The 24,528-nt window shown below is 50.2% G+C and overlaps 1 protein-coding gene across 1 annotated transcript in view; it reads left to right on the plus strand.

Annotated features, from left to right (window-relative positions):
- The first annotated feature begins 12,821 nt into the window (after positions 1-12,821).
- The window catches only part of Mapk4 (mitogen-activated protein kinase 4), a 49,633-nt gene continuing 37,926 nt past the window's right edge, over positions 12,822-24,528 (plus strand). The window contains exon 1 of the mRNA XM_032885454.1: positions 12,822-13,906. Within this exon, the coding sequence (XP_032741345.1) occupies positions 13,361-13,906 (546 nt within the window). The 5' untranslated portion in view covers positions 12,822-13,360. The remainder of the gene's footprint in view (positions 13,907-24,528) is intronic.

A 24,528-nucleotide genomic window follows, 5' to 3' on the forward strand; every position in this document is an offset into this window, starting at 1 on the left:
AGAACACAGATGCAGGTTTAAGTGGGGCTACCGTGAGGGGACCTCAGGCTTGAACCACTACAGTGGAGAGCTACGTAAACAATGCTACAGTCAAGAGTGAGGACAGACGCTGTTTGGAAATAAAGCGGGAGGAGAGAGGAGTGTGACCGGCAGCAGGAGATGGCAGAGAGCAGTGGGGCTTATTCTAAAGGTGCCCATTGGAGGATCCCACTGATTCTAGTGTTTCCATCACAAGGAAAAAGAAAAGAACGTTCTCTGCCCTGACGCTGCCATGGCGACAAGATGTGGCATAAGTAGAGTCGACGTGGAGACATACTCTAGCCCTGTGGCTCCCTCAGCCACAGCCCTGTGAGAGGCCACACAGCCAGGCCTTGGGCAGAGGTAGACAAAGACAGAACTCTAAGCTGAGAGCGGCCCCAGGCCAGAGGTTCTCAACCCATGGGGCTATGACCCCTTTGGCAAACCTCCATCTCCAAAAATATCTGCATTACAATTCGTAACTAGCAAAATGACAATTATGCAGTGGCAATGAGAATAATTTTATGGCTGGGGCCACTGCAACCCGAGGAACTACGTGAGGTGACATGAGGTCCACTGTCCTAGGCACAGGCACTAAGACAGCCCTGCCTTTGCTCCTGCTCAAAGGAGCAGGGGGACATTTGGCCCCTGGAACCACGGGGAACGTGAGTCTTTATTTCTGCCCACATTTGAAATCCCACTTTGCCATTTGAGCTTCAGGACTAGAAACAATTTGCATCGTTAGCAAAAGGAAAAATTGTTTACCTAGTGGTAAAATGGACCCTGGTTCTAAAAGCGGCCTTCTTTCGACTCACTCGGGGCTCTGTCTCCTCTGCGTTCCCCAGTGAGCAGAATTATACTCAGCTTGCTCAAGGCGGAACCAAGGCAAGCCAGCTCTGGAGAGGTGGCTTCTCGCTCCTCTTTGACGGCGTACCACTACCGGACCCTGCTTGCTTCTTGGACTGGGTGCAGCTCTGGTCACAATGCAGAAGCCCACTGCTGTGTCTTCTCCTTCAGACCCCAAGCTTCCTGCTCCCATGGCACTGGTGAAGACAGCTTGGAAGTAGGGTCTGTATACAACCCGGGGTGACTGTGACCTTTCCTAGGCTACCCCCTGCCCTACCTGACACACCTGTCCTTCTGGTTCGTGAGGGCTTCGGATCAGATCGAAAAGACAGAGCCTGGCTAGCTCAGGCTGGTTTCCAGGACCCGATAACTCCCAGAGTTCTTTTCATGGAACAGGTAGACAGGAAGGGGTGAAGAGAACATGTCACCTTCCTGCCCACCGCTACCCAGACTTTCCCCTTCAGTAGCTGAAAAACCACCTGGGCCCGGGTACCAGACCCACCCCATACTCCTTCCATATGATGGTGGGAACCCGCTATTCAGATTGAGTTCACATGGATGATGCTGCTGCCAGCTTCGCCAGTGTTTCAGCGTCCTTTGTAATGAGCTCTTCATCAGTGTGCAGCAGAAACTCGTGAGGGGGGGGAGTGGGGATGGTGGTATGAAGCAGGTGCTAGCGGCATTTGAGTAATGCAGGAAGGGAGACATCTGTCTCGGGTGTGGAAGTGAGGCTTCCACAGTCTTCCCTCCCAATCCCAATCTTCCCTCTCTGATCCCTGTTCTCTCTCCCCACTGGCTGATCCTCTTAACCAGGCCTGCACTCTGGTTTCTGTCACCAGGACTCTGAGTGGGTAGATTCCTGTGGATGGGTCCATCCCTCTGAGTCACTCACTGTCTTGATTATACCTGAAGGAAGGAGAGAGCCTTTTCCTACCAGGCTCTCCTCAGACTCAATTGATGTGGAGCTAATTTGAACCATCAGACCCTGCCCCTGATCCGGGTGCCAAATACAGTGCTGGGTACCAGCCCCACACATCGTCTCAGGACCCTGTCAGTTATGGTCATCCAGTGGTCAAGGGGTGCCTGGATGGGGCTGCTCTCCTGATAGGCAGCTGTGCAGAGTCAGGGCCTGCCATTCTAATGATGGTGGCTGTTTCCTCAGAATGGAGGCATTCCCTCCTGGAGTTTGGAGCCAGCCTCCTAGACTTGGAAGTGTCAAGGCCTGTTTCCAGGGTTACATAAATAGCCAACAACCGTTGAGCGTGTTCGCGGCCGGGAGCCGAGAGCTGGCGGAGCAGGGTGCTCTAGAGATGAAGCTTCAGTGAGCCTTCGCCTAGGTGAGGCTGGTCTTTATGGTGATGCCTCTTTGAGTCACTGATTATCCACTGGGTCACCATCTAGACTTGGGCAGAGCTGTCCATCTGCCATGCGTGCCCTGAGATGAATAGAGAGATGTTCAAATGTTCAGGTCTCCCCAGGAAAAAAAATCACACACTACCTAGGGAGAGTCCTTTCCCTTCTCCGAGCCTCGGCTTCCCCACCCGTCTGTGGCAAGGTCTCGCTCCTACTGTACTTGGAATGAATCACCCGCACTTAGGTATCAGCTTCCTTCAAGAAAGCCAAGATGAGCGGAGAAAAACAAACGCAGCTGCTGGTGGGAAACCGGCGTCACGCGGACACTGTTCTTCAGCTGATTGTCCTAGGAAGCAGCCGCGGTCACCAGGCCACTGCTCACTCTGTGGTCCGTTTGCTGTGTTCCTGGCTCACGCACTCTTCCCTTCAATCATGTTTGCCTTGGTTTCCTGTCCTGGGGCTCCTCATTGGAGTGACTGGCCAAGGGGTCCTGACTGTTGAGACCAAGAGGCACGTGCGTGTGTGTGTGCGTGTGTGTGTGTGTGTGTGTGTGTGTGTGCCGTGCCTTTCCAGGTTCACACCACCCCAGGAGACCCGTGATGTTCCTTGGCATCTCCTGATAGAGCGAGAAGCAAAATGAGACCGTGCACAGGTTCAAGTCCCTGTCCGGCTTTCTCCGACACACAGTTCTGACTCTCTAGTTTTAAAACCTTTTGCACGAAGGATGCTCACAGAAAAAGGCAGGAGAGTGGGTGTTGAGTGTGTGGTGGCAGGGTACAGGGTGCGAACGCTTGTGGACAAGCTTCCCAGTAGACTCCTTTCTCTTTGTCACCGCAGCTGGGTGTCTCCGTGTGCTGGGAGAGAGATGAGAGATAACTGGTAATATGTTCTGAAGAGCCTTCCGGCTCCTCCCCTCCATCCCCCCTTCCCAACGAGATTCAAAGCAAGTTCAGGGGTTCAGGAGGCAGCTTCTGAAGGCCTCAAGCGTTAGAGGGCTGTTGCCATTTGACTAAGTCACCAGAAAGGGTGACCCTGACCCTGGAGCCCAGTGTGGGTTCCTGTGGAAGGTTTGAGAGTTGATACACTGAGTTGTGCATTCTTCTTGGGGATGATGGCCTTATTCTTCTTGGGAATAGGTGGGGTTAAGTGGTTGTTTCCCTTCCCCCAAAGACCGTGGAGAGCTCCCAGGTAGCACAGCACTAGAATCCAGGCCTCCTGGGCCCAGCCCCCCAGCTTCACTCAACAGTGAGATCCCTGGATGGCCTACAGATTGCTGCGTTCTTACTCAAGCTGTCAAAATGCAGATGTAGTTGCTGGGAAAAGTCGCTTCACCTGCTCTGGAAACGCTTCCTTTGGCCTCTGAGTGCACCCCTGTAGATGATTAGGCTCTGAGGGAAGAGCAGGGCAGCCATGCGCATGCATTAGCTGGGCAGTGAGTGTGACTGGTGGGACATCTCTGAAATTTAAAGGCAAGTGACTCGGGTAAGGTCTGACACGTTCTCGTGTGTGCCTGCAGCCCCTGTGGGAAGGAGGTTTGAATTAACCGTGGGGTAGGATGCTTCTCAGAATGCTCCCACCCTCCCATACCGAGCTTCCAGCCAACCCTGGACACCACCTACTAAAGCAGAACCAGAGAAAGCTGACTGGAGACGGGATGATGGGCACCCGGCCTGAGAAGATAGCTAGGTTAACAGGGGACACCTGGGACACCAGGGACACCTGGGAAGGCCTCATGGAGGGGGGCTAGTTAAAGCTTAGACGCAAGGGGTGCATGAAAAGAGCCGGGGGGAGATAGGAAGGGAAGCTTCCTGGCACCAGGGATGACGTGTTTAAGGATGAGGCAGAGAGCAGAATGTGGCCATCAGATTGCAGGGCGTCTTGTAGGGCAGAAGAGAGTTGTGGCTAAGAACACTTGCTCTCACAGAGGACCCAGGTTCAGTTCCCAACACCCACATGATGGTTCAGTCCCAGGGAATCCCACCCTTGTGACTTCTGAGGGCACCAGGCACATGTTGCTGCCTATACAGAAACTCAGGCAAGACACTCACACATGAAATAAAATCTAAAAAGATTTTTTTTTAAAAAAAAAGTATCTTATATGGCTGCTAAGTGGACCTCAAGAGTGGGGATGTGCTTAGGAAGGTCCCCAAGTTGATTCCCAAGTGACTCGGGCAAGGACAAGGAGCCCCGTACTGACAGAACGTGCTGGAGTTTCCTGGGCCACTTTGCACTCTGGCCATAGAAAGTCAGTTTCTCCCTCTTCAATTTGACAGGACGTGGTAGGCTGTACCCACACAGCCCCCTCTTCACCAGACATGTGCTGTGTGCTGTGAAGTCTCATTAGTGAGACACCGGTGCCGCCTCCTCTTTGTGTGAAGCGTCAAGTCGGGCGTTGTAGACGGTACGGGATCGTCACGCCAGCGCCTAACGGACTGTCACTAAGCGCTCGGTGGGCTGAACTGGGTGTCCGGGAGCAAAACAGAGATGGTCGCAGGAATGAAGAAGGGGCTTGTCACAGTGATGGGAGCATCCAGGAGGGGTCACAGTCAGGGTGCAGAGAGCTCTATCTGAGCTCCAGCTCTAGCAACGGGCAGAGGTGTTTGTTGTCAGTGGGGTGCGTTGGAGAAAGATTCTGGTTTTCCTGGCTCACGGAAAAGGAAGAAGCGTAAGGATTGGCAGTGTCTGCCACAGGCGTGCGCTGGAGTCCGTGGAGCACAAAGATGAATTTGCCTTTTCTGATTAAAAAGAAAGCCAAGGCAATTCAGACTCTGTGGTCACCATAGCCTTTGCACATCCTTACCCTGGGCTCCGGGTGGGGAGGATGAGATCCTGTTGTAGATCCCCCAAGTTTGGAAGGAAAGATCAGGTGCAAACTCTGGGCCTCCTTCCCAGGATTGTGGGGTACACGTGGGCTCTCAGAGAGTAAGCTCCCAACTTAGAAGAGGCAATGGGGACCCCAAGGGATTAAAGAGGGGGGCACAGCCTTCCAAAATTGAGTGTCTGGGTGCTCTGGTTTCCCTTCAGAATATAGCCCAACAAAGCCAGCCACAAACGGACCTCACCCACCAGCTGCCAAAGTCACCTTTGTGCTGAGTGAGACCCCAAAGGACGCTACCGTCTTCAGACGGACATGTGGCATGCACCTCATGCACTCAAGCTGAAAGTCAGAGGATTATGAGTTCCAGGACGGCTTGGGCCACATCACAAGACCCCATGTCATCCCTTCTCCTCCCAAAGAAAGTAACCCCAGTTTCTACTCTCCTTGATCTCCTTCCTTCACAGAGGGAAAGCAGGAACTTTTAACTTTACACAGCAAAAGTTTACATGCAGGAGTCGTGCAAAGTCAGGATTGAATCATTACAACATACACCACCCCCCTGACAAGCCTTATTCCCAGTCTCAGGCTGAGCAGGTGTCTCTATGCAGCTGGCACTGTTCCCATGGAGACAAGCACCACACTTCATATATGGGAACCCAGGTCATCTGCTTTCCTCAGTTTCCCCAGGTTGGGACTGGACCTTCCATGAAGAACCAACGTTTCTCTGCCTGCTATTTCAGCGTGTTGAAAATCCTGGGAGGTCTTCGTTCTCTTGGATGGTTATACAGTGTCCTAGAAAGGAAGTGAAGCCAGGCTTGAGGTCACACACCTTTACTCTCAGCACTTGGGAAGCTGAGGTAGGTGGGTACCTGAGTTTGAAGCCAGCCTAGTCTACCTAGTGAGTTCCAAGGCAGCTAGAGCTGCATAGTGAGACCCTGTCTCAAAACAAACAAACAAACGAACAAAAAAACAGCCTACCACCACCACTACAAATAATAATAATAATAATAATAATAATAATAATAATAATAATAATAAAGTAAACAAAACCTGTAGGCTCCAATATGTTCTCTTATGGAAGGTGGCCTCCATTTACCACAGGTCTGATGTTCCTCAAGCAAACCATTTTATTTAAAGCCCTCTGTTGCTTTATTAACTCCTACTTGGAGAGAGAAAGACACCAGGGGTCTTCATCTCCTTCCTTGGGGTCCCCAGGAACATGTCCTCTTTAAAAATTAAGTAATTGATTGATTGATTAATGTCTATGAGTGCTCTATCTGCATGTACACCTGCATGCCAGTAGAGGGCATTAGATCTCATTACAGATGGTTGTGAGCCACCATGTGGTTGCTGGGAATTGAACTCAGGACCTCTGGAAGAACAGCCAGTGTTCTTAACCGCTGAGTCATGTCTCCAGCCCCCAAGAGCATGTTCTTAAGACACTTGACAAGGGAACTGCAGGCCATCGCAGATGATATGGCTGCATCCCAGGGACACTAAGTGTCTGCCATCAGAGTGGGTTCATAGACGTGACCATCTCTCTTGACTGGAAGACTGGAGTTGGGTACCTGTAGGTGTGGTTCAGTTACTCACGGTTGTCAAAAAGCGCGGCTGCATCTCTGCCACTTCTAGTGTGCTGGGTTTGGTCTCCCAGCTTTTCTGCACAGCATCTCAGATCGACATTACATCAATTACATCGACATTGATTTCTCTACAACTATGTCCCCAGGCAGGAGGTAGGGTTTCTTGCTCCTTGGGGAGGAAGTTTTCCCCCCAGATCTCCACCCCAGAAAGCTTTAATTGAAAGCTTACTTCTCAGGAATTGTTCCTGTGATCATCTGGTGTCAATGTCTGCCCTCAGATTACATCTGTCTAGACTCAGGGTTTTCAGTTGGGTGCAGGTTCGAGAAGTACGGTCGCCCTCTAGGATTTTAGGGACTGTGTGAGGCGGCTTTGGCAACTAGGGAGTACCATTCGCACACGATGGGATTCACCTTATGGGAGGGCTGGTAAAATGGCCCAGTGCTTGAAGGTTCTTGCTATACACATCTGACGGCCTGAGTTCAATCTGCATATCCCACAGAAAGGCGGAAGGGGAGAACCAGCTCCACAAAGTTGGCTGGCCTTCACGACACCTGTGCCCACAGTCACATGACGTTGTGCACACGTACACACAGTAATAATTGCCCCACTGAACAAAGAGCGAGCTGCAGACCGTGAGCAAGACCCATGTAGAGCACATTGGTGATTCTGGTAGAGAATAACTTAGTGAGCCTTCAGGGGACTCCAGGCTTGTCAGGAAGGATGGCTGACACCCTGCGAGAGACACTCAGTCAAGTACCAGCTGACCTCTTCAACGCTAACCTGTCTCTGGTGAAACCTCCCAGTAGACCAGCCACTCAACTGAGCTGACCTGATGGTCAGTGTTTGGAGACACTACAGAGTATTCCTGGCGTGGAGTGGACAGAGGCCAGAGCTCAGGAGGGGCCCTTTGGACAATGACGTGGATCCAAATGTCCACAGTACTGAGACTGGGAAGGCTGAATTAGAGACAGCTTCTCCGTGGTTGAACCTCATGTGTCTTCTATTCACATGAGGAGGCAATAGTGACCTGGGTAGGTAGTCACTGTCAGCTAGAAGTGACACTGGTCAGAACCTCCATGAGTAGTCAGCTCACCTGAAGGAAGCCGGACCACAGAAACGTGACTCTGGTCCTTTATAGAAATGGCTTACTGATCTTCACTCATGAACCCTGGACTCAGTCAGGCCCCAGGTGTGGCATGAATGCTTTCACCTGACACTGTGCAGCCTACAGCCTCATCCAAGAAGTGACTGCAGGTTTTTGGGGTGTCTGGGAGAAGGAAGGAGGCAGCAGCTGAGAAATGTCAGTGTCTCGCGGGAGACTGTTTCCTGCTGAGGTCAACAGCATGAGGTTTGGGAGGCGCTGGGCAGGCAGAGGGGCGAATCTAAATTTAGATTTTTTCCAAAGCCCATTTGTAAACCAGAGCCCCAGGGATCCCAGAATGGGACAGGTGGCACACGCCACCTCACCTCTGGTTTGCCGCCATCTGTTAAAAGGCTATGTAGCGAGAGAATAACTGAGAATAACTCACTGGAGTTCTGAGAAGCCGTCTGTGAAAAACCCATTGAAAGCTGGGGTTCCACTCTCGGGGAGGCCTAGGCTTGTGGTTTTTATTCCTTGTGTTGATCACGGTGTTTGCTGTGGACCTGCCGGAGAAGCTGCCCTTGGGAAAGCTACCCACATTTGTCTTGCTGCCCGTCGTCTGACCGCAGCCGAATAGGTTAACCTTTCTGTCTCCTACATGAATGCCAAGTCCTTAGTCTGAAATCATCTCTGGGATTCTGAACAGCTCTGGGCTGTCACCTCCTCATGGAGATGACCGGTCTCTGCTGCTGAACTACTCTACTACCCGGGGACACATCTAAGTACCATCTGCCCCTCTATGGGGAGCGAGGGGAGGGGGGATAGCCCTGCCTCTTGGCATATTACGCTATAAGTGAACTGAGACCTGTTAGCGGTTTGGGGACAGATGAGTGACAGGAAATGCAGGTGGAGACAGAATGCTTGGGTGAAGGCCACCTGCATAGGCTGTGGAACTTCTTAGAGGTAGCGAGTATTGGAGTGACAGACGATGCTGCGGAGGTCAAAGTTCAAGCGCTGGGCTTTGCATGATTAGAGGTTATGGTAAAAAGAGCCTATGAGCCTTGCATTCTCACAGCGCACAGGGACAAACAACGCACCATCCGGGAAAAGTGCCGAAAATGGGGACAGTCTCTTCCACAGGAAGGGACCTGAAAGGCACCATCGAAGAAGCAAGACGGGAATGAAAAAGGTCCATTTAGACACCCCGGAGGAAGATGGTGCTGGTGGAGTAGAAACTCCCCAAGGGGACATGTTCCCTGCGTCCTCTCACTGAGCACTGAGAAAGAGTGGGACCCAGACACCAGGAAGATAAGTCCCTCCCACAGTGGGCAGGAAGAGGAAAGGATTTAAAAATAAATGAAGTCCTTAATTATTCACAGATGATCTGCATTGCAGCTCCAATGGCCAGACAACTCTTCCTTTGAGACATTTCAATCTGTTTGCCGCCCAGCAGGAGCTGGGAAGAGGAGGAAGCCTGGGCATCTCTCCTCCAAGAGAGATCTATGTAATTAGCTCCCTCTGCAGTACCTTTGGGGACCAAACACGCGGAACTGCAAGAAACTCCAGCTCAGGTGGAGTCATCTGGCCTGGCTGCCAGAGCGGGCTGCGGGTGCACACACGCATGCACGTGCACCCGTGTGTCCCTGTAGGCTGAGCTCCCTGAGTTAGACGTCATGAGGTCTTTACTGCACACAGACTGTGGCACTGTGTGTGTCTCAGCACCCTCCCTAGGTGGCTCCGGCATCTGCACGCCAAGTGAAGAGTGTTCCCTTCACCAAGTGTCGCTCTCTGTGCTGGCACCACGAGGCCAGCACTCGCAAAGCATCAGAGCCCTTCACCTGAGAAGTGAGAACTTGGGTCAGAAGCAGCCTCGGAGGGCATGCTCTTAGCACTTGGGGGACACAGGGGGCAGGAGTCAGTCTCTAATGGAGTTGCTTAATAGAATACTTAGAAATCTGGCCCAACCCAATAAAGGCTGATAGTGACTCTTAGTCACATGAGCCTGGAAGGACAATACTGTCTGCCATTGAGGACAATGGGACCGGTTCACTCAGACTGTTCCCAAGTCTGAAGTTTTGTTAAGTCTATGATTGTTTCGCCTCTGGGCCCAATAAAAGCTTCAGAGGGGAACCGCTGTAAATCTGACAGGCTATCAAAAGAGTCAGACCATCTTCATTCAGATGTGAGGGACAGCTGGACAGCAGTCAAGACAGTTGACTTCAGTAGAACCAAGCACTTACTATGTTCCAGAGCCTTGACAAATTTCCTTGTTCAGAAATCCTCAGAGGGGATAGGGCAGGGGGAAACTGCACAACTTGGGAGATGGCACATTCAATGATGTGCTTGCCACACAGCATGAGAACTTAAGTCAACTCCCCAGCAGCCATATAAAAGCCTGTCACCCCAGAGCTATGGGAATAGAGTCAGGCTCCCCAGGGCCTACTGGCTGGCCAGTCCAGCCAAATCGGGGAGTTCTAGGAACAGTGAGAGACTATGTCTCAGAGACTAAGGCAGAGAAGATATTGAAGAAGGCACCTGAGACCAACTTAACAGCTTCCAGGATACAGTTGATCATTCGTATGCCACACACACAAACACTCACACACACACTCACTCTCACACACTCATACACACACAGGTTGCATGAAGTAATTAAAACGGGGTCACCGTCTCACACACTACAGCGGGCTCCCACATGGCGCTGGTGGACCGTTCTCATCTCAACAGACTCTGGTCCAGAGCAATCGAAAACTACCCCGATTCGCTAAGTTCCCATGGTGGGTCGCCACCATGCCAGCTCCATACATCCAAACTCCACGACTGACTGGGGTGCCCTTACCCTCTCTCTCTGGAACCCAGTTGAGTCACCACGTAAAGGAAAACACCACACAAACTTAGTTCAGAATCAACAGGTAACTTAATCGCCGCACAACGACTAACATCCTAATTAGTGAGCCATACTAAATTAAGTCCTCTGGTGGTGGATCCTGGAGGATCCTCCATCTAATCGGGACCCTCTAGTTTGTTACATCTCCCACCCCTGCTCTCTCTCCATCCCAAAAAGCCACAGGTCCCTTCTCTCCTCCTCTCTTCCCTCCTCTAACTGGAAGTCCCCCTCCTCCCCTAGTGATTGGTCCCTGAAATCTTTATTCATTAGGTGAAGGTCCCTGCCACACATGCATACACACACAATCACACATGTACACACTCATACACACACATTCACATGCTCACACACACACTCACACTCACTCGTGCACATGCACACACATACACACACATTCACATGCTCACACACACACTCACTCACACCACACTCACACACCCTCATCCACACACACAAACACACACACACCCACACACTCACACACACACACACCCACCCACACACACACACACACACACACACACACACACACACACACACACACACACACACACACACGCACACACACTCACACATGCACACACATACACACACACACACACACAACACATACACACACACACACACATGCACACATACTCTCATACCCACACAGACATACACACACACACATGCACACACACACTCATACACACTCATACACACACATTCACATGCTCACACACACACACTCATGCACATGCACACATGCACACACACATTCACATGCTCATACACACTCACTCACTCTCATGCACATGCACACACTCACTCTCACACACACACACACACACACACACACACACACACACTATAAATTTCAGAGCATTAAGCTCATGGTTGCTTTGCTTCATCTATTCCCTGTAGAGTCATACAGAGTCCAGACGGGAACGTGTACTCGCATGGGGCCCTGCGCTGTGACAAGACTTCAGACAGATGGGGTGGGAATTAAGAAGCCTGGCCAGATCCCCTCTGTGCTGGGTACAAAGTTCTCTCCCTGTGTAGCCACGAGCGTTGTCCACTTGGGAAGCACGCCACACTCTTGACGTCACCGTGTTGCCTTACTTCAGAGTTCTTAGTTGACCGGGCTAGGATTTGTAGATCTTTCCCTTCACCACCTAATATCCTATACCTGCCGTTTGAGTTAGCAGCCACCAGAGAATAGTCAAATACGGATGTGGCCAACTTCTTTAAGCAGTTAGATCCCCAGTGGCTCTGACATAAAAAGAACAGGGCTTGCCACGTTGGCCCGGGTCTAGTACTGGCTTTGGGCGGATGGCTCCTTGTCTGTGAGTGGCAGGAGAGTTTTCTTGTAGTACTGTTTGTGTGTTTCTGCTCCCTACTCGGAAAGCAAAGAATACAAATGCTATTCCATCTCAGCCTGAGGTGAATTTTCTCTTAAAATATTCAAAGGCGTTTGCAAAATAAAGAAAGGACCCTCGTGGGAAGACAAGATTCCCGAGTCCTCGTTTTCATCTGTAACTAGTTCCTCTTGACTCTCAGCCTTCTTAGCTAGTGCTGGTGTGCGTGTGCGTGTGTGTGTGTGTGTGTGTGTGTGTGTGTGTGTGTGTGTGTGTGTGTGTGTGTGTGTCTGGAAAGCATAACAGATTAATTTTGCAAAGGTCAGAAGGGATGGCTCTGCACACGTTAGCCCCAGGGGTGGGGGAAGCACTGACATAAAAGCACACTGTCTGATGGGCTTATCAAATCGCCCCGTCTTTCTCCTCTGCCAGGGAGGGCACTGCTGCACGCAGCATGAGGGAGGTTGAGCCGCAGAGCTGGAATCCCCAGAGCAAGCAGCGTTTCAGCTGGCTGGACAGATCAAATAACACTTGGGCTAGTTAACAAAAGATGCGAGTGGGAAGGTGTTGGAAGCCAGAGCGTGGAAATTTACCCAGCACTGTTTCTTTGACAGGGAAGGGGACTGTCTGAAAGACGCTGCATCCCCGAGGCCCTACTGCGTCTGGCCGAGCATTCTCTGTCAAGGTGCTGCGGATACGTGGGTGAAGAGGATGTCCTCTCCTCCAAAGCCTCTGGAAGGTCCTGGCCAGGCAGCTGAGTTCTTTTTGGACTTGGGACAGCAACTGTAACTGCAGAGCTCGTGAGAGGGTGGCTTTGCCCAGCTCTTTTCCCACCAGACTGGTTGGGGTTTTGGAATCTAAAAGAAACTTGTGGGAAGATGAACTAGAGAGAAGAAGCCCCTAGAACCTTCTAGAATCCATTACCTGCATCCCCTCTTACTGCTCGCAGCCCAGAGGGAGGCTGTGATCCGATTAAGCTTTGGACCCACTTAAGTCAAAGCAGCCACAGCTCAGAAAACAGCGCCTGCACTTGAGCCCACACAGAAGGATTCAAAGTTGCCTCATACTTTACTGTGAGATCCATGGAGATACAAGATAATGATTCGGGCTTCTCCTCCTAATAATGCCGGATCTAGAAGAAGCATGAACCATTTTAAGCATCTAGGAGGGCTCTTGAAGCACAGGAGTCGGTGGCAAACCCTCCCAGTGCAGGTAAGAACCTTTGCAGCATCCAGCTGAGCAGGTCGGTGAGCAAGGACTTGCAGCCCTTCCTGTCCCGGAGAGCTGACAGCAGTGACCTCACCAGGAGCCAAAGCATCCCTCAGTTGTGAGATCTGACAGAATGAGGTGTGCTGGGGAAGCCACTAGCTGGAACTTGGCCTTTCCCGACTGCCCCTGCGTTTTACAGCCAGCCCCAGACCACTGAGGCAGCAATGGCAGAGAAAGGTGACTGCATCGCCAGTGTCTACGGGTACGACCTTGGCGGGCGCTTCACTGACTTCCAACCCCTCGGCTTCGGGGTCAACGGGCTGGTGCTGTCGGCTACGGACAGCAGGGCTTGCCGGAAGGTAGCCGTGAAGAAGATCGTGCTGAGCGACGCCCGAAGCATGAAGCACGCGCTCCGAGAGATCAAAATCATCCGGCGCCTGGACCACGACAACATCGTCAAAGTGTACGAGGTACTGGGACCCAAGGGTAGCGATCTGCAGGGCGAGCTCTTTAAGTTCAGCGTGGCTTATATTGTCCAAGAGTACATGGAGACTGACCTGGCGTGCCTGCTAGAGCAGGGCACGCTGACCGAGGAGCACGCTAAGCTGTTCATGTACCAGCTGCTGCGTGGGCTCAAGTACATCCACTCTGCCAACGTGTTGCACAGGGACCTGAAGCCCGCCAACATTTTCATCAGCACGGAGGACCTCGTGCTGAAGATCGGGGATTTCGGGCTGGCCAGAATCGCGGACCAGCATTACTCCCACAAGGTATGTTTGCCTGGAAAGGCTGCGCCCAGTGACCCGTGGGATCCTCAAGGGTGCACACAGGGTTCCACAGGGTCTGTCTTTCTCCACTGTGGTCAGGAGACTGCTATTAGTGTTAGGAGAGGCAGAAAGGTCCAGAAAGACCCATGGCCTGAGATGGTGTTGGGGGTGGAGGAATCGAGTTCCTAGTTAATGGCTCTGACCCATGACTGCAGCTAAAACTCCGGCCGTACAAGTGAGGGGTCAGAGTAAACAACGTCGGAAGCTTCTTTTAGCCCTGAGCTCTGTGTGGTTGGCGGATTTTGCTTTTGCATCTGCTGATCCTGGGTGTCTGGGGGAGACTCCCCACACTGGGAACACTATGCTCTGGTTTGTCTCACCTGCTCCCCTCAGCGGGGCTGGCCCATTCTGGGTTCCTCTCAATCAGTCGGTGAAGAGGGAGCTAACGCACACTGCACATCAGCTAATGACTCTGCCCTCTTGGGTCCTGTGATGCCCTTCCCCTCAGTGTGCCAGGGAAGCCATGCTTGAGGTGGGCTTTGTTAAAATTCAACCATCCCGACCGCCCCGATAGAGACACAAGTCACCACAATTTATTTTCAAGGCCCAAGCCTCCTCCCTCCTGACCAGCTGTGTCTTCAGGAGCAGCAAGTTCTCTGACCTTCTCTCCCTTCTTCTGCCAGACAGGCTGCCATTGCAGGATGCCCGGTTGCTTCCACGTAAGCACGCTAGCAAGGCACCCTGCAACAGAGCCGGTCTCCCAACAGAATCTTTATACCTTGATATTTTTATTAGAATAGGGCATCCCATAGGAAACAGGTACACCATGAAGGGTTAATAGCTAACAGCCAAGGGTGAGAGTGGGACACAGAATAGGAGAGTGACCTTGAACACGGCTCGGCTCTCTCTCCAGAGCCCTCCTGTTTCTTTCGATGTACAAAGACATAACAGGCAGGGGAACCACAAGTCCCTGATAACCCTCACTGGCTAGAACTCAAGCACCTGCTCCCAGCTCAGACCTCACAGCAGCCTCACGGACGGGGGCTTCTCAGTACCACAAATTACTTTGCTGCCTTAACCATGGGCTTACCCTTGGCACCCACTCCTACAGCCGTGTGTGTCATCCGTCAAGACTGACAGCTGAGTCTGTAGGCAAGAAGCCATGGTGTGTGGTGGCGGGGGGAGATACCCCCTTCTCTGACTTCCTTTCTAAGAAGCTATGATGTCCAGTCATTGAAGCAATGGTTTTAACCCCAGTTGCTTCTTATTTGGCAAAAAGATCCAGAGACTACAACATTTCTGTTCAGAATACACAAAAACCGTCTCAAACATCCTTTTCTTCTTTATGAGTTTCTTTTAAATCCATGTGCATTAAGGCTGTGTAAGGGAGTCAGATTCCCCCCTGGAACTGGAGTTACAGACAGTTGTGAGCTGCTAAGCGGGTACTGGGAATTGAACCCAGGACCTCTGGAAAAGCAGCCAGTATAGTGCTCTTAAACACTAAGCCCCCACAAAAAACCTTCTCTCTTTTTAAATTTTATTTTTATTTTATGTGTGTGAGTGTTTGCCTGCATAGTCTGTGTGCCATGTATGTGCCTGGTGCCTGAGGAGACGGGAAGAGCATTGCTGTAAAATTATTTTTTTAAAAAAAAATGCTGTGGTGCACTAGGTCTGGCACTGCGGTGCCCTGAGATATATGGTAGACATCTTCATCTCAGTCAGCAAAGGTTCTCACCCGCTCTGCTCCATCCCCTATCACACTGCTGAAGGCCTCTCTCTGAGCCTGGCGGCAATATCTCTACCCATCCAGTTCCCAAGGCAGGTTGCCACCAGGCCAGACATACACATCCCAATTCTGTGGTGGCTCAGTGTCTCCATCCACCACACACTCTCTTGAATTCAGTTAAATCGCCACATGAAAGAACACACAACACAGTAACCTCTGATCCAGTTGATAGGATATAATTGCCCACCTAGACATACAAAGCGCTGTACACATCCATCCCTTAAGAACACTCATAACAACCTGTAAATGTGCAGAGAGGAATCTTAACATCGGCCTCCATGTTCTCTCGGCTGCTTCTCCTTGCTCCAGTCTCCTCCTCCTCTCTAAAGCTTTTCTCCTTCTCATCCTTCCTTCTCATTCAATGGCAGGCCTCGTTCTGTCTTGTACCTGCCTTCACCTGTATGACATCCTACAGAAGAGGGCTTCGGATCTTCTGGAGTTCGGTTTAACAGGTGGTTGTGAACTGCTGTGAGGGTGCTGGGACTCAAACCCAGGTCCTCTGGAAAAAACAGCAGGTGCTCTTAACCACTGAGTCGTTTCTCCAGCTCCCGCAACCCTCTTAACTGTAATAAACCAGTAGTCTTGAGAACCACCATCTGGTGAGGTAGCCATAGGGAAGGAGCTTAGAGACTTAGTATAGCCTGCAGTACAGTCAGGGTGATGGCTCCTTGTGGTAAAGATTAGCCATGGTAACACCTTTATTTTGTCAGAAACAGGTCCAGCTCTGTAGCCTAGGTTGGCCTGAAACTCCATCAACCTTCATGCTTTGGCCCCCTTCGTGTTGGGATTGCAGTCCTGTGCCATTGGTCCCCATTGTTGGGACAAGTCTTACAGCATGGCGTGGTGTGAACATCCCCACAGGGAGAGGAGCTGAGGAGATGAACTCCCTGTGGATGGCATTAATTTGGACAAGGATCACTCATCCCTGGAACCTCAGGTTCCCCTCATGTGATAGATCTGTCCCTGCCTGCCTCTCTGGCTTATAGATAAGAATCAAAATTAACCTCGAATGTAGAATTCCTTGAAAAGTGGCTAAAAACTGTATCACTGAGCACCCACAGAGCCCACGCTCAGTGTAGGAGCTGTGGAGGAGAAGGATAAGGCTCACGTGGCTCTGTTCGATCTCCACACCCTGTTCCTGCCACTCCTCCTATGGGACCTTCATTCTCCCCATGCAATGGAATTCACGTGGAATTCCACCTCTTTGGGCTCTCCTTAAATTGGGAGATAGCATTGTATGAGGTTTAAAACAGTAATTGGAGCCAGTTACTACCCTGGTGTGTGTTCACATCGGCGTGGTGCCCTGGGTTTGTCAGGGACCACCCACTGCCACCTTGTTCACTTTCTGCTCTTAGCTTGCTGCCCCCCTCACCCCCCTTCAGAGATGATGAAAGGCTTCATACTCCATGCTTTTATTTATTCAATGTGCATTTAAATCAGTTCTCACTTAATCCTCGTAATGCCGTGAGGCACTTGGGGCAAATGGGCCATTTGACAACCCAGAGAAGGGGCTTTATGAGAAAGCATGTGGCTTCCAGGGCTGACTGGCAGGAGGATTCTGAGGAACCAGGGCCTCTTGCAGTCTGGGTGAGGACTTTTCTTTCTAAAGTGCCCTGGATTCTGGGCCGGACTGATCCTTCCGTCTCTTCTAGTATTGACTGCTGTCCACTCTGGCTAGTGGGTATTTCTGTCTGGCCACAGAATACCATGCTTTGTGAGGGATGGTCTCTTCCATAGAATCACATTAGTTACAGTGCAACTTTGATTTTGTGGATCGTACTGGACATACGGAAGGACAGTGATCTACCAGAACCTTACAGATAGGAAGCTAATATGTTTGTGGATTCCATAGCTAGAAAGTATAACTGAGAAAAAGAGCTCTACATTTTTTCAGACCATAGGTAGGGTCAGATGTGTGCACCTACTCTGTGCAACTGCACTTGCGAGTGTGCTTGGAGGAGGATGGTGCCTACAAGCCATGGCCTCTGTGGACACTTAATCTCTCTTGACGAGGACCATTACTTACCTGGTATTCATGAAAATATACCCCTTTCTACACACTGAGCCAGTCCAGAGCCAGAGTGGTCCAGCCAGGGATTTCTTGGCCAAGATTGAGCTCTTGACTGTATTTGACCCACTTGGCAGCGTCTGTTTCTCACTCTTCCGTCTTTCTCTCGGGCAGATGGCGCCTTCTCTTTACTCCTGTGCCCTTTATCTATTACAGGACCTTCCCAGGGCAGGTACCCACTTTGCTGCTCTAGAGGAGATGCCAAAGGAATCACCTTCTTCTCTCTAATGAGCCCCTAAATCAGAAGAGCTCCAAGACAAACTCAAGAGCCCTCTGGGTCTACCACACCACTTCCAGGGATCCTGGCCTTTGCCGGGTCCAGGGGAGGCAGTAAAACTTCTGATAAACACAGGCAGGGATGGCACAGGTGACAATGAGGAAAAGACTCTAGGAGGAGCCAAGGAAACACTAGTACCTGTGTCATTAGATTAGTAACCTTCGTATCACTGTGACCAAAGTATCTAGGGGAAAATACTCCCCTGGAAGTTCATTTTCACTTTTAGAGGGTCTCTTTAGTCCATCATGGTGGGGAAGATATAGCAAAGTTCACAGCAGGAGGGAGGGTAGGGAGCTCATTACATCACTGTGGATCGGGAAGAAGACAGAGAGGGACAGGAGCCAGCATAGTAAAGCCTTAAAACACCTACCCCTACCTAGGTTCCAGTTTCATTTCTCTTACCTTGATAAAATACCCTGACAAAAGCAACTTAGCAGGGAGAGGGTTTGTTTTAATTTACAATCCCAGGTAACAGTCCACGATAGCAGGGTGGTCATGGTTACAGGAACTTAAAACAGCTTAGTAACACCCACAGTCAAGAGCAGAGAGGGAGGGAGAGGGAGAGGGAGAGAGAATATGAATGAATGGATGGACACCAGCTCACTTGCTTGTTTGTGCTCACACAGCTGAGAAACCCCTGCCTAGGGAATGGTTCTGCCCACAGTGGACTGGGTCTTCCCACATCAAGTAACTTAATTAAGACAACCCCACAGGTCAACCCAATGTAGACAATTGCTCATTAAGAATTCTCTTCCCAGGTGATTCTAGGTTAGGTCAAAAATGACAATTAAAACTAACTGTTAAAACTAGTGACTTTCTGCCAGCCATGCCCCACCTCCTAAGAGGTTACACAGACTCCCCAAAAAGCTCCCAGAACATGACCCTCTGGGGAACATTTCAGGTTCAAACCATGACAGTCATTATTCATCTTACTACATGATTGACAATTAATTTTCCTCACATGGTTGATTCCTAGAGTATGAGGTCTTTACGTAACCCCATGGCCATCCTTCCTGTCCTTGTCATCTCACAGGCGAAAGCATGAAAGGGAGGAGCCCAGGTCACGGTCATTTAATGAGCACTATGCATGGATTGTAACTGTGTCCACTGTTTTTTTATTTTACAAGCCCCACTTCTCAGTTCTTATTCCCATTCTGCTGCTGCTTTGTTCTTCTTTGGGGCTAATCACTAAGCAGCTGAGGTTGGCCTGGACCTCAAGATGTATCCCACCCTGGCCTCAAACTCAAGAGCCTCCTGGCCCAAGTATTACAGGTATGCACCTCGTCTGAATGCAATCCAGTTTCCCTTCTTCTTCTCTCCTAGGATTCTTGTCCCTCAGCTGAAAGTGAGGATGTCAACATACACCCAGATATACCAAGTAGATGTCATGATACACCAGGCCTCAGTTTACCCATGCTAACGCATGGACCTGCTCTTGTCAGCTTGGCCCAGATGAGTCACGAGGCTTTTCTTGAGAATGTGTTCACTTCCTCCACAGACCTGATTTAAAGTTCCTTGTTATTTGCATCAAGAGGAGGTGTCTGAATGATCTGAGTATATTTCCTTGAATTTATCATATTAGGAGATGGATGATCTCAAAAGGAAACAAAATAATTTAAGATTTCACTGAGCCCTATATAAACCCTAAGAAATGTTGCTAACTCCTCAGAGAGCAATCCACACATTGACAGCCTCATTGTCTGAGCGAGTGTACCCCTCCAGGAAGGGCCACCCAGGCCCTTCTAGCCTGCCAAAAAAGTACCCTCTCAAAGGCTCTGAAGACTGCCTGTACAACCAGCTTCCATGGGGTACAGGTAAAAAAAATGCCCAGGCAAGAGAAGAAGAGGAATAGACTCACGAGAATGTGGGCAGCAAAAGGTCTTACATGTCTGGTAGGTCTCTCAGGCAACTCTATGCTTCCTGCTAGTCTGTTACTTTGAACCCAGGTTGCTTCCTACTCGACTGTCTTCTTACCTCATTCTTGACCAGAATGTTTTCAGTTCATCTCCCTATCTCCTTACAGTTCCTCAAAGTCTAAACTGGCTTGGTGGGGACTCTAAATGCAGCTACAAAGGAGAGGCATCAACCACACCCGAGAACTACTCAGATGGGCTGGAGCTTGGCTCTCACTTCAGACATCCTGAGTCAGAAGGTCGGGTCCAGCCATCTTTGTGTCCACGGCCCCCAGGGAATCTCATGCTCGTGGCCTTTCAAGAGCCATTGATTTAAAGAAGTGACGTTCCTTCCCTGGGAGAGAAGCCATGCTCACCGTGTTCCTGAAAGCTCAGTGCTGTAGTTCTCACACCAGCGGTGGGAAGACCTTGTGGGTGAACGTGATGCGTGTGCCTTATCTGGAGGGCTTGCTCATGGTGAAGCTGTGTGCACAGCCAGCCCAGCTTTGGGGAGCCTCAATTGCATTACCTCAGAAACCGCCTATTCCCCATGGTAACAGTTCAGCCGAAGTTACAGAAACCAGGAATCTAAACAAAAGGACACTGCTTGTTTATGCATGATTTTAGCAGTTAGGGATATGATTGGTGATTTGGAAAGCATGAACCTTTCTTTCTTAGCTACTTCACTAAGATGTTATTTAAGAAACAAAACACTGGTTTCACAGTTGGGTAGGAATGAGTGTTTTGAAGGCTCAGCAAATTGCTGTAGTTTGTTCAAGGCCATGGTTCATTTGAGGCCCCAGAGGAGTCCCTAAGCAGAGACTGAAGCCTGGGAAACCCTGCCAAGGACAACTCAGAAAGCTGATGCTGCCTTCCTAGTCTGGATGGGTGTCACTTCGCCTCCTCTCCTGTCTTACCTGCCTTTGATGGCATCTGCCACTTGCCTGAGAAGGCATCCGGGAAGGGTCCTCCTCTCTACATAACACCTTGAACTAAGAGGAAGAATGCTCATTTCTGTGGCTTTGAAAGCCTCTTCCCAATTAGGAGAGCACCTGTTAAGAGTTTCGGAAGTGGACGGTCTCTACCTAGCAGGAAGCGAAGCCCACTGTGCGGGGGCTCGGAGAAGGAGCTACCCAGGACCCCCAAACAGAGCCGGGGGCCATCATACTGATATCATGAGTGGCTCAGACACCCACAGAGCCCATGGTATGAATGGGCTTGTAGAAGGACACCTTGCAGAGAAACCAGCCAGCAGGGAGGGTCACTTCCTTCTTAAGTTGTTGAACATGTTATTCCAAATCAGTGGAGCTGAAAAGGTGTATTTAAAAGGCTACGGGATATCCCATTTTTAGAGAGGAAAAATATGACCTAAGGGATTAGGACAGAGGCTGTGCTGAAGAGCCAAGTGTCTGAACACTCAGGGAGACTTGGGAAGCTAATTTTCTTGGCCCTTGGAGTCTTCTTGCTCCAAGTCTCAGGGACAGGTACCTCAGCTTCGTGGAGTCCTTTTCTTCTCAGTCCATCCAGGAGAAGCAACCCCACTGAGCTCCAGGGCTGAGTCTAACAACCGCCTTATCCTAAGAAACAACCACTCAGGACAGAGTTCGCCTGAGTCCTGAGGTGAGGTCCTAAAGTTGTCATGTTTGCCAGCCGTTCACCCTTGTCAAGCACATGAAGGAATTGGAGGGAGGGGGGAGGGGATGGGCTCTTCACCAACCAGTATGCTGTTAAAATGACACATGGCGTCCACACACCGCTACTGCCTCCTCAAAGCCAAGGCCAGCTTCTTGAGTGTGCCTGGGGGTGGATTCCCAGCTAGAGAGCAAACAGCTGATTAAATGACTCGAAGGGGTCCACAGCTCCTTCCTGTGACCCTCCCTCCTGTGAAAGCCCACCTGGTGCTCACCTCTTTTGCTGATCCACCCTCTGCTGCTACTATGGCAAGCACAAAAGCTCAGAGTCTGGAACACACGGCCTGTGGGGGCTGCTAAGGAGCGTTCCCTGGAGTACAGGCTGGCGGGGTGGCAAGTTTTTTATTTCTGGAATAAAGTGTCTTTATTTTACTCTCAAGTTTATGTTCCCCAGAACTCAAGATTCGCACTTTTTTTTCCAGTCTTTTAAGAATGTCTTCTCTTTGCTTCCGGTCACTGTTGTTTCTGAAGGGACGAAATGATGCTTTTCCTTCGTGCCATGACTCCCCTGAATGTCATGTGTCCCCGCCCCCCAGCTGCTTTAGTGATTTATCTTGCTGTCTAACTGTCAGCTGAAACATGGTCTCCTTGTCCAGCCTTAGCAGTGTTGGGCTGTTGAGGACAGTGGTGTGGAAAGGAACGGTGTGTTTTGAGGCTGAGAACCATTTTGCTATGAATTTTTCTGACTTTCACGGCTCCCTTCTAAATCAGGATCGCAACACTCTGAGCTCCGGGCCAGCGCTCATCTTGAGTGTAATTTGCAGTCACCCGCCTCTCCTGGTGTTGTAATATCACCAACTTGTCATCTTGCCCCAGAAGATGCCACAAGCAGTGACAGCTCTGGGCCTACGTACTGTTCCTTCTCTCCCATGGAAACTGCCACTTACCACGACAGATTCTGCTCGAACGTCCCAAGTCACCTACTTCTCCAGGAGAGTCTCTCCTGCCCCCCTCTTTCCCGAGGTGCTTATATATACTGTGGAATAACTCCTTTGCTGCCTTTTCTCAGCTCGACCCAGTTGGATCCTGGGATTAAGAACATGTCTCATCTGTTGTACCCATTTTGGGGAGCATTTAGCACAGTAGCTGACCCACAAAACGTGTTCAATAAATGCTGGTTCACTAATGCACAAGCCACGTGTGCCTCTGCTTTCCGTAAACCAGAGTGTGGTTCTCCAGAGTCTCGGGAGACAAACCTAACTTATCCTCAGGACAGCTCTCAGATACTTAACACCCCGTATCCTGTCCCTCCCATAGCCCTGCAGCATGAGCTACACTGTGGTTTTCAGGCTTTGTGACTGGAGCTTGCTAGTGTTAAGGGACTTGGCTCTCCATATGATGGGGTAGGCAGAGGAACTGAATTCAGCTGACCGCACTCCAGAGCCCTCGCTGTCCTAGCAACACACTGATTCACCCCCACTCGTCAGAGCCTTTCCTAAAGTCCACTTGCAGAGTAGACTGTATGTGACCTCATCAGCACGAGTGCGGCACCCCTCCTCCGTGAATGACGCACCACGCCTGCCCTTGCGGGCTCATATCGGGCCATTAGCCAACGAATTTGTGTGAGTTCTGTATTCGCTATTTTAAGTTCACGTGGTTAGGTTTTTGCCTCTTGTTGTCATTTGGCTTTTGGTTTTGCGTTTAAGCTCAAGCATGAGTCGCCTGCCTTTATTCCTGGTGGAATTCATTTTCTTGGCTTAGGCAAAATATTCCAGTAGGACGAGATCATCTTCGATCTTTGTTCTGTCATACAATCTTGCCCTTTATGGCTTCGTATTTAAACCTGCCTTCTAGGACTTTGCCTATATCGCTAATTAAAATATGCATAAAGAGATTCGGTCCAAGGCCCAGCCTCATGGCCACCGGGCGTCTGTGACCTGTAAGCTGCCCTGCCAGTGACCCAGCTACATAATTATATAATCGTTTGACCCACATTTTAAAAATCATCCACAAAGACGCTGTAAGAGATGGAGCTAAACGCTTGACTGAGACTCGAGGGCCATCCTCGAATCCTCTCATTCCGCCTCAGCACAATTTAAGCTCATCCTGAAGTGAAACGAATCTGCCGTGAGCATCCACAGCACCTCGCCTCTTAGATGCACACAGCGCAGTTATGACCGACGTCGCTTCGTTGAGAAAACCTGATAAGTGAATATCTCAACTTTGCAAAATCACATTTACCCCCCACGGGGGGAAGATAGGACTGTTTTCGATGCTCGAGGAGTTTACAGTCACAGAGAAAGGGGTTACGTAATAATGAGCTTAAAGGGCAACACAGTGGCCAGCAAGATGGCTCGTGGGCAAAAGTACTTGCCACAGGTTGGACCCCAGTTAGGTCCCCAAAGTCCCCGTAAACGTGAAGGAGAGAGCTCGTTCTACAAAGCTGCCTTCCGGCCTCGACACGAGTACGATGCAATACACAGAGCTGTGTAGGGGCTGTGAGAGAAAATGAGGAAAAAATATACATTAAAATAGACCACATGCTCTAGGAAGGTGCATCAGGGGTTAAGAGCGCTGGCTGCTCTTCCAGAGGACCTAAGTTTGGTTCCCAACACCCACGCTGGGCAGCCTGTCCCTTACCACTGCCATCTGCATGCGTATGACACACACTCCAACACAAACAAAAGAAAATTTTTTTAATAATTTAAAAAATAGACTACAAATAGAAACTCCAATGTGCTGATGACAGAAAATGGATGGCTTTTTTTTTTCATTTTCATTATGCTTTTAAAATATTAAAACCATAGAAGGTAGATATTCCTGGTTAAAAGAGAGTGAGTTTTTCTAGTGATAGTTCCAGAAATTGGACACAAAAGTTCACTCAAACTGTGCTCATTAGGAAAAGGATGTTCAATCTGAACCCTTCAGCTACCTTCAGGGAATAGCCGTGTACACCTGTCTCTGGCCCAGG

This window comes from Rattus rattus, chromosome 15 (genome assembly GCF_011064425.1).
Source record: "Rattus rattus isolate New Zealand chromosome 15, Rrattus_CSIRO_v1, whole genome shotgun sequence".
Classification (NCBI taxonomy): Eukaryota; Metazoa; Chordata; class Mammalia; order Rodentia; family Muridae; genus Rattus; species Rattus rattus.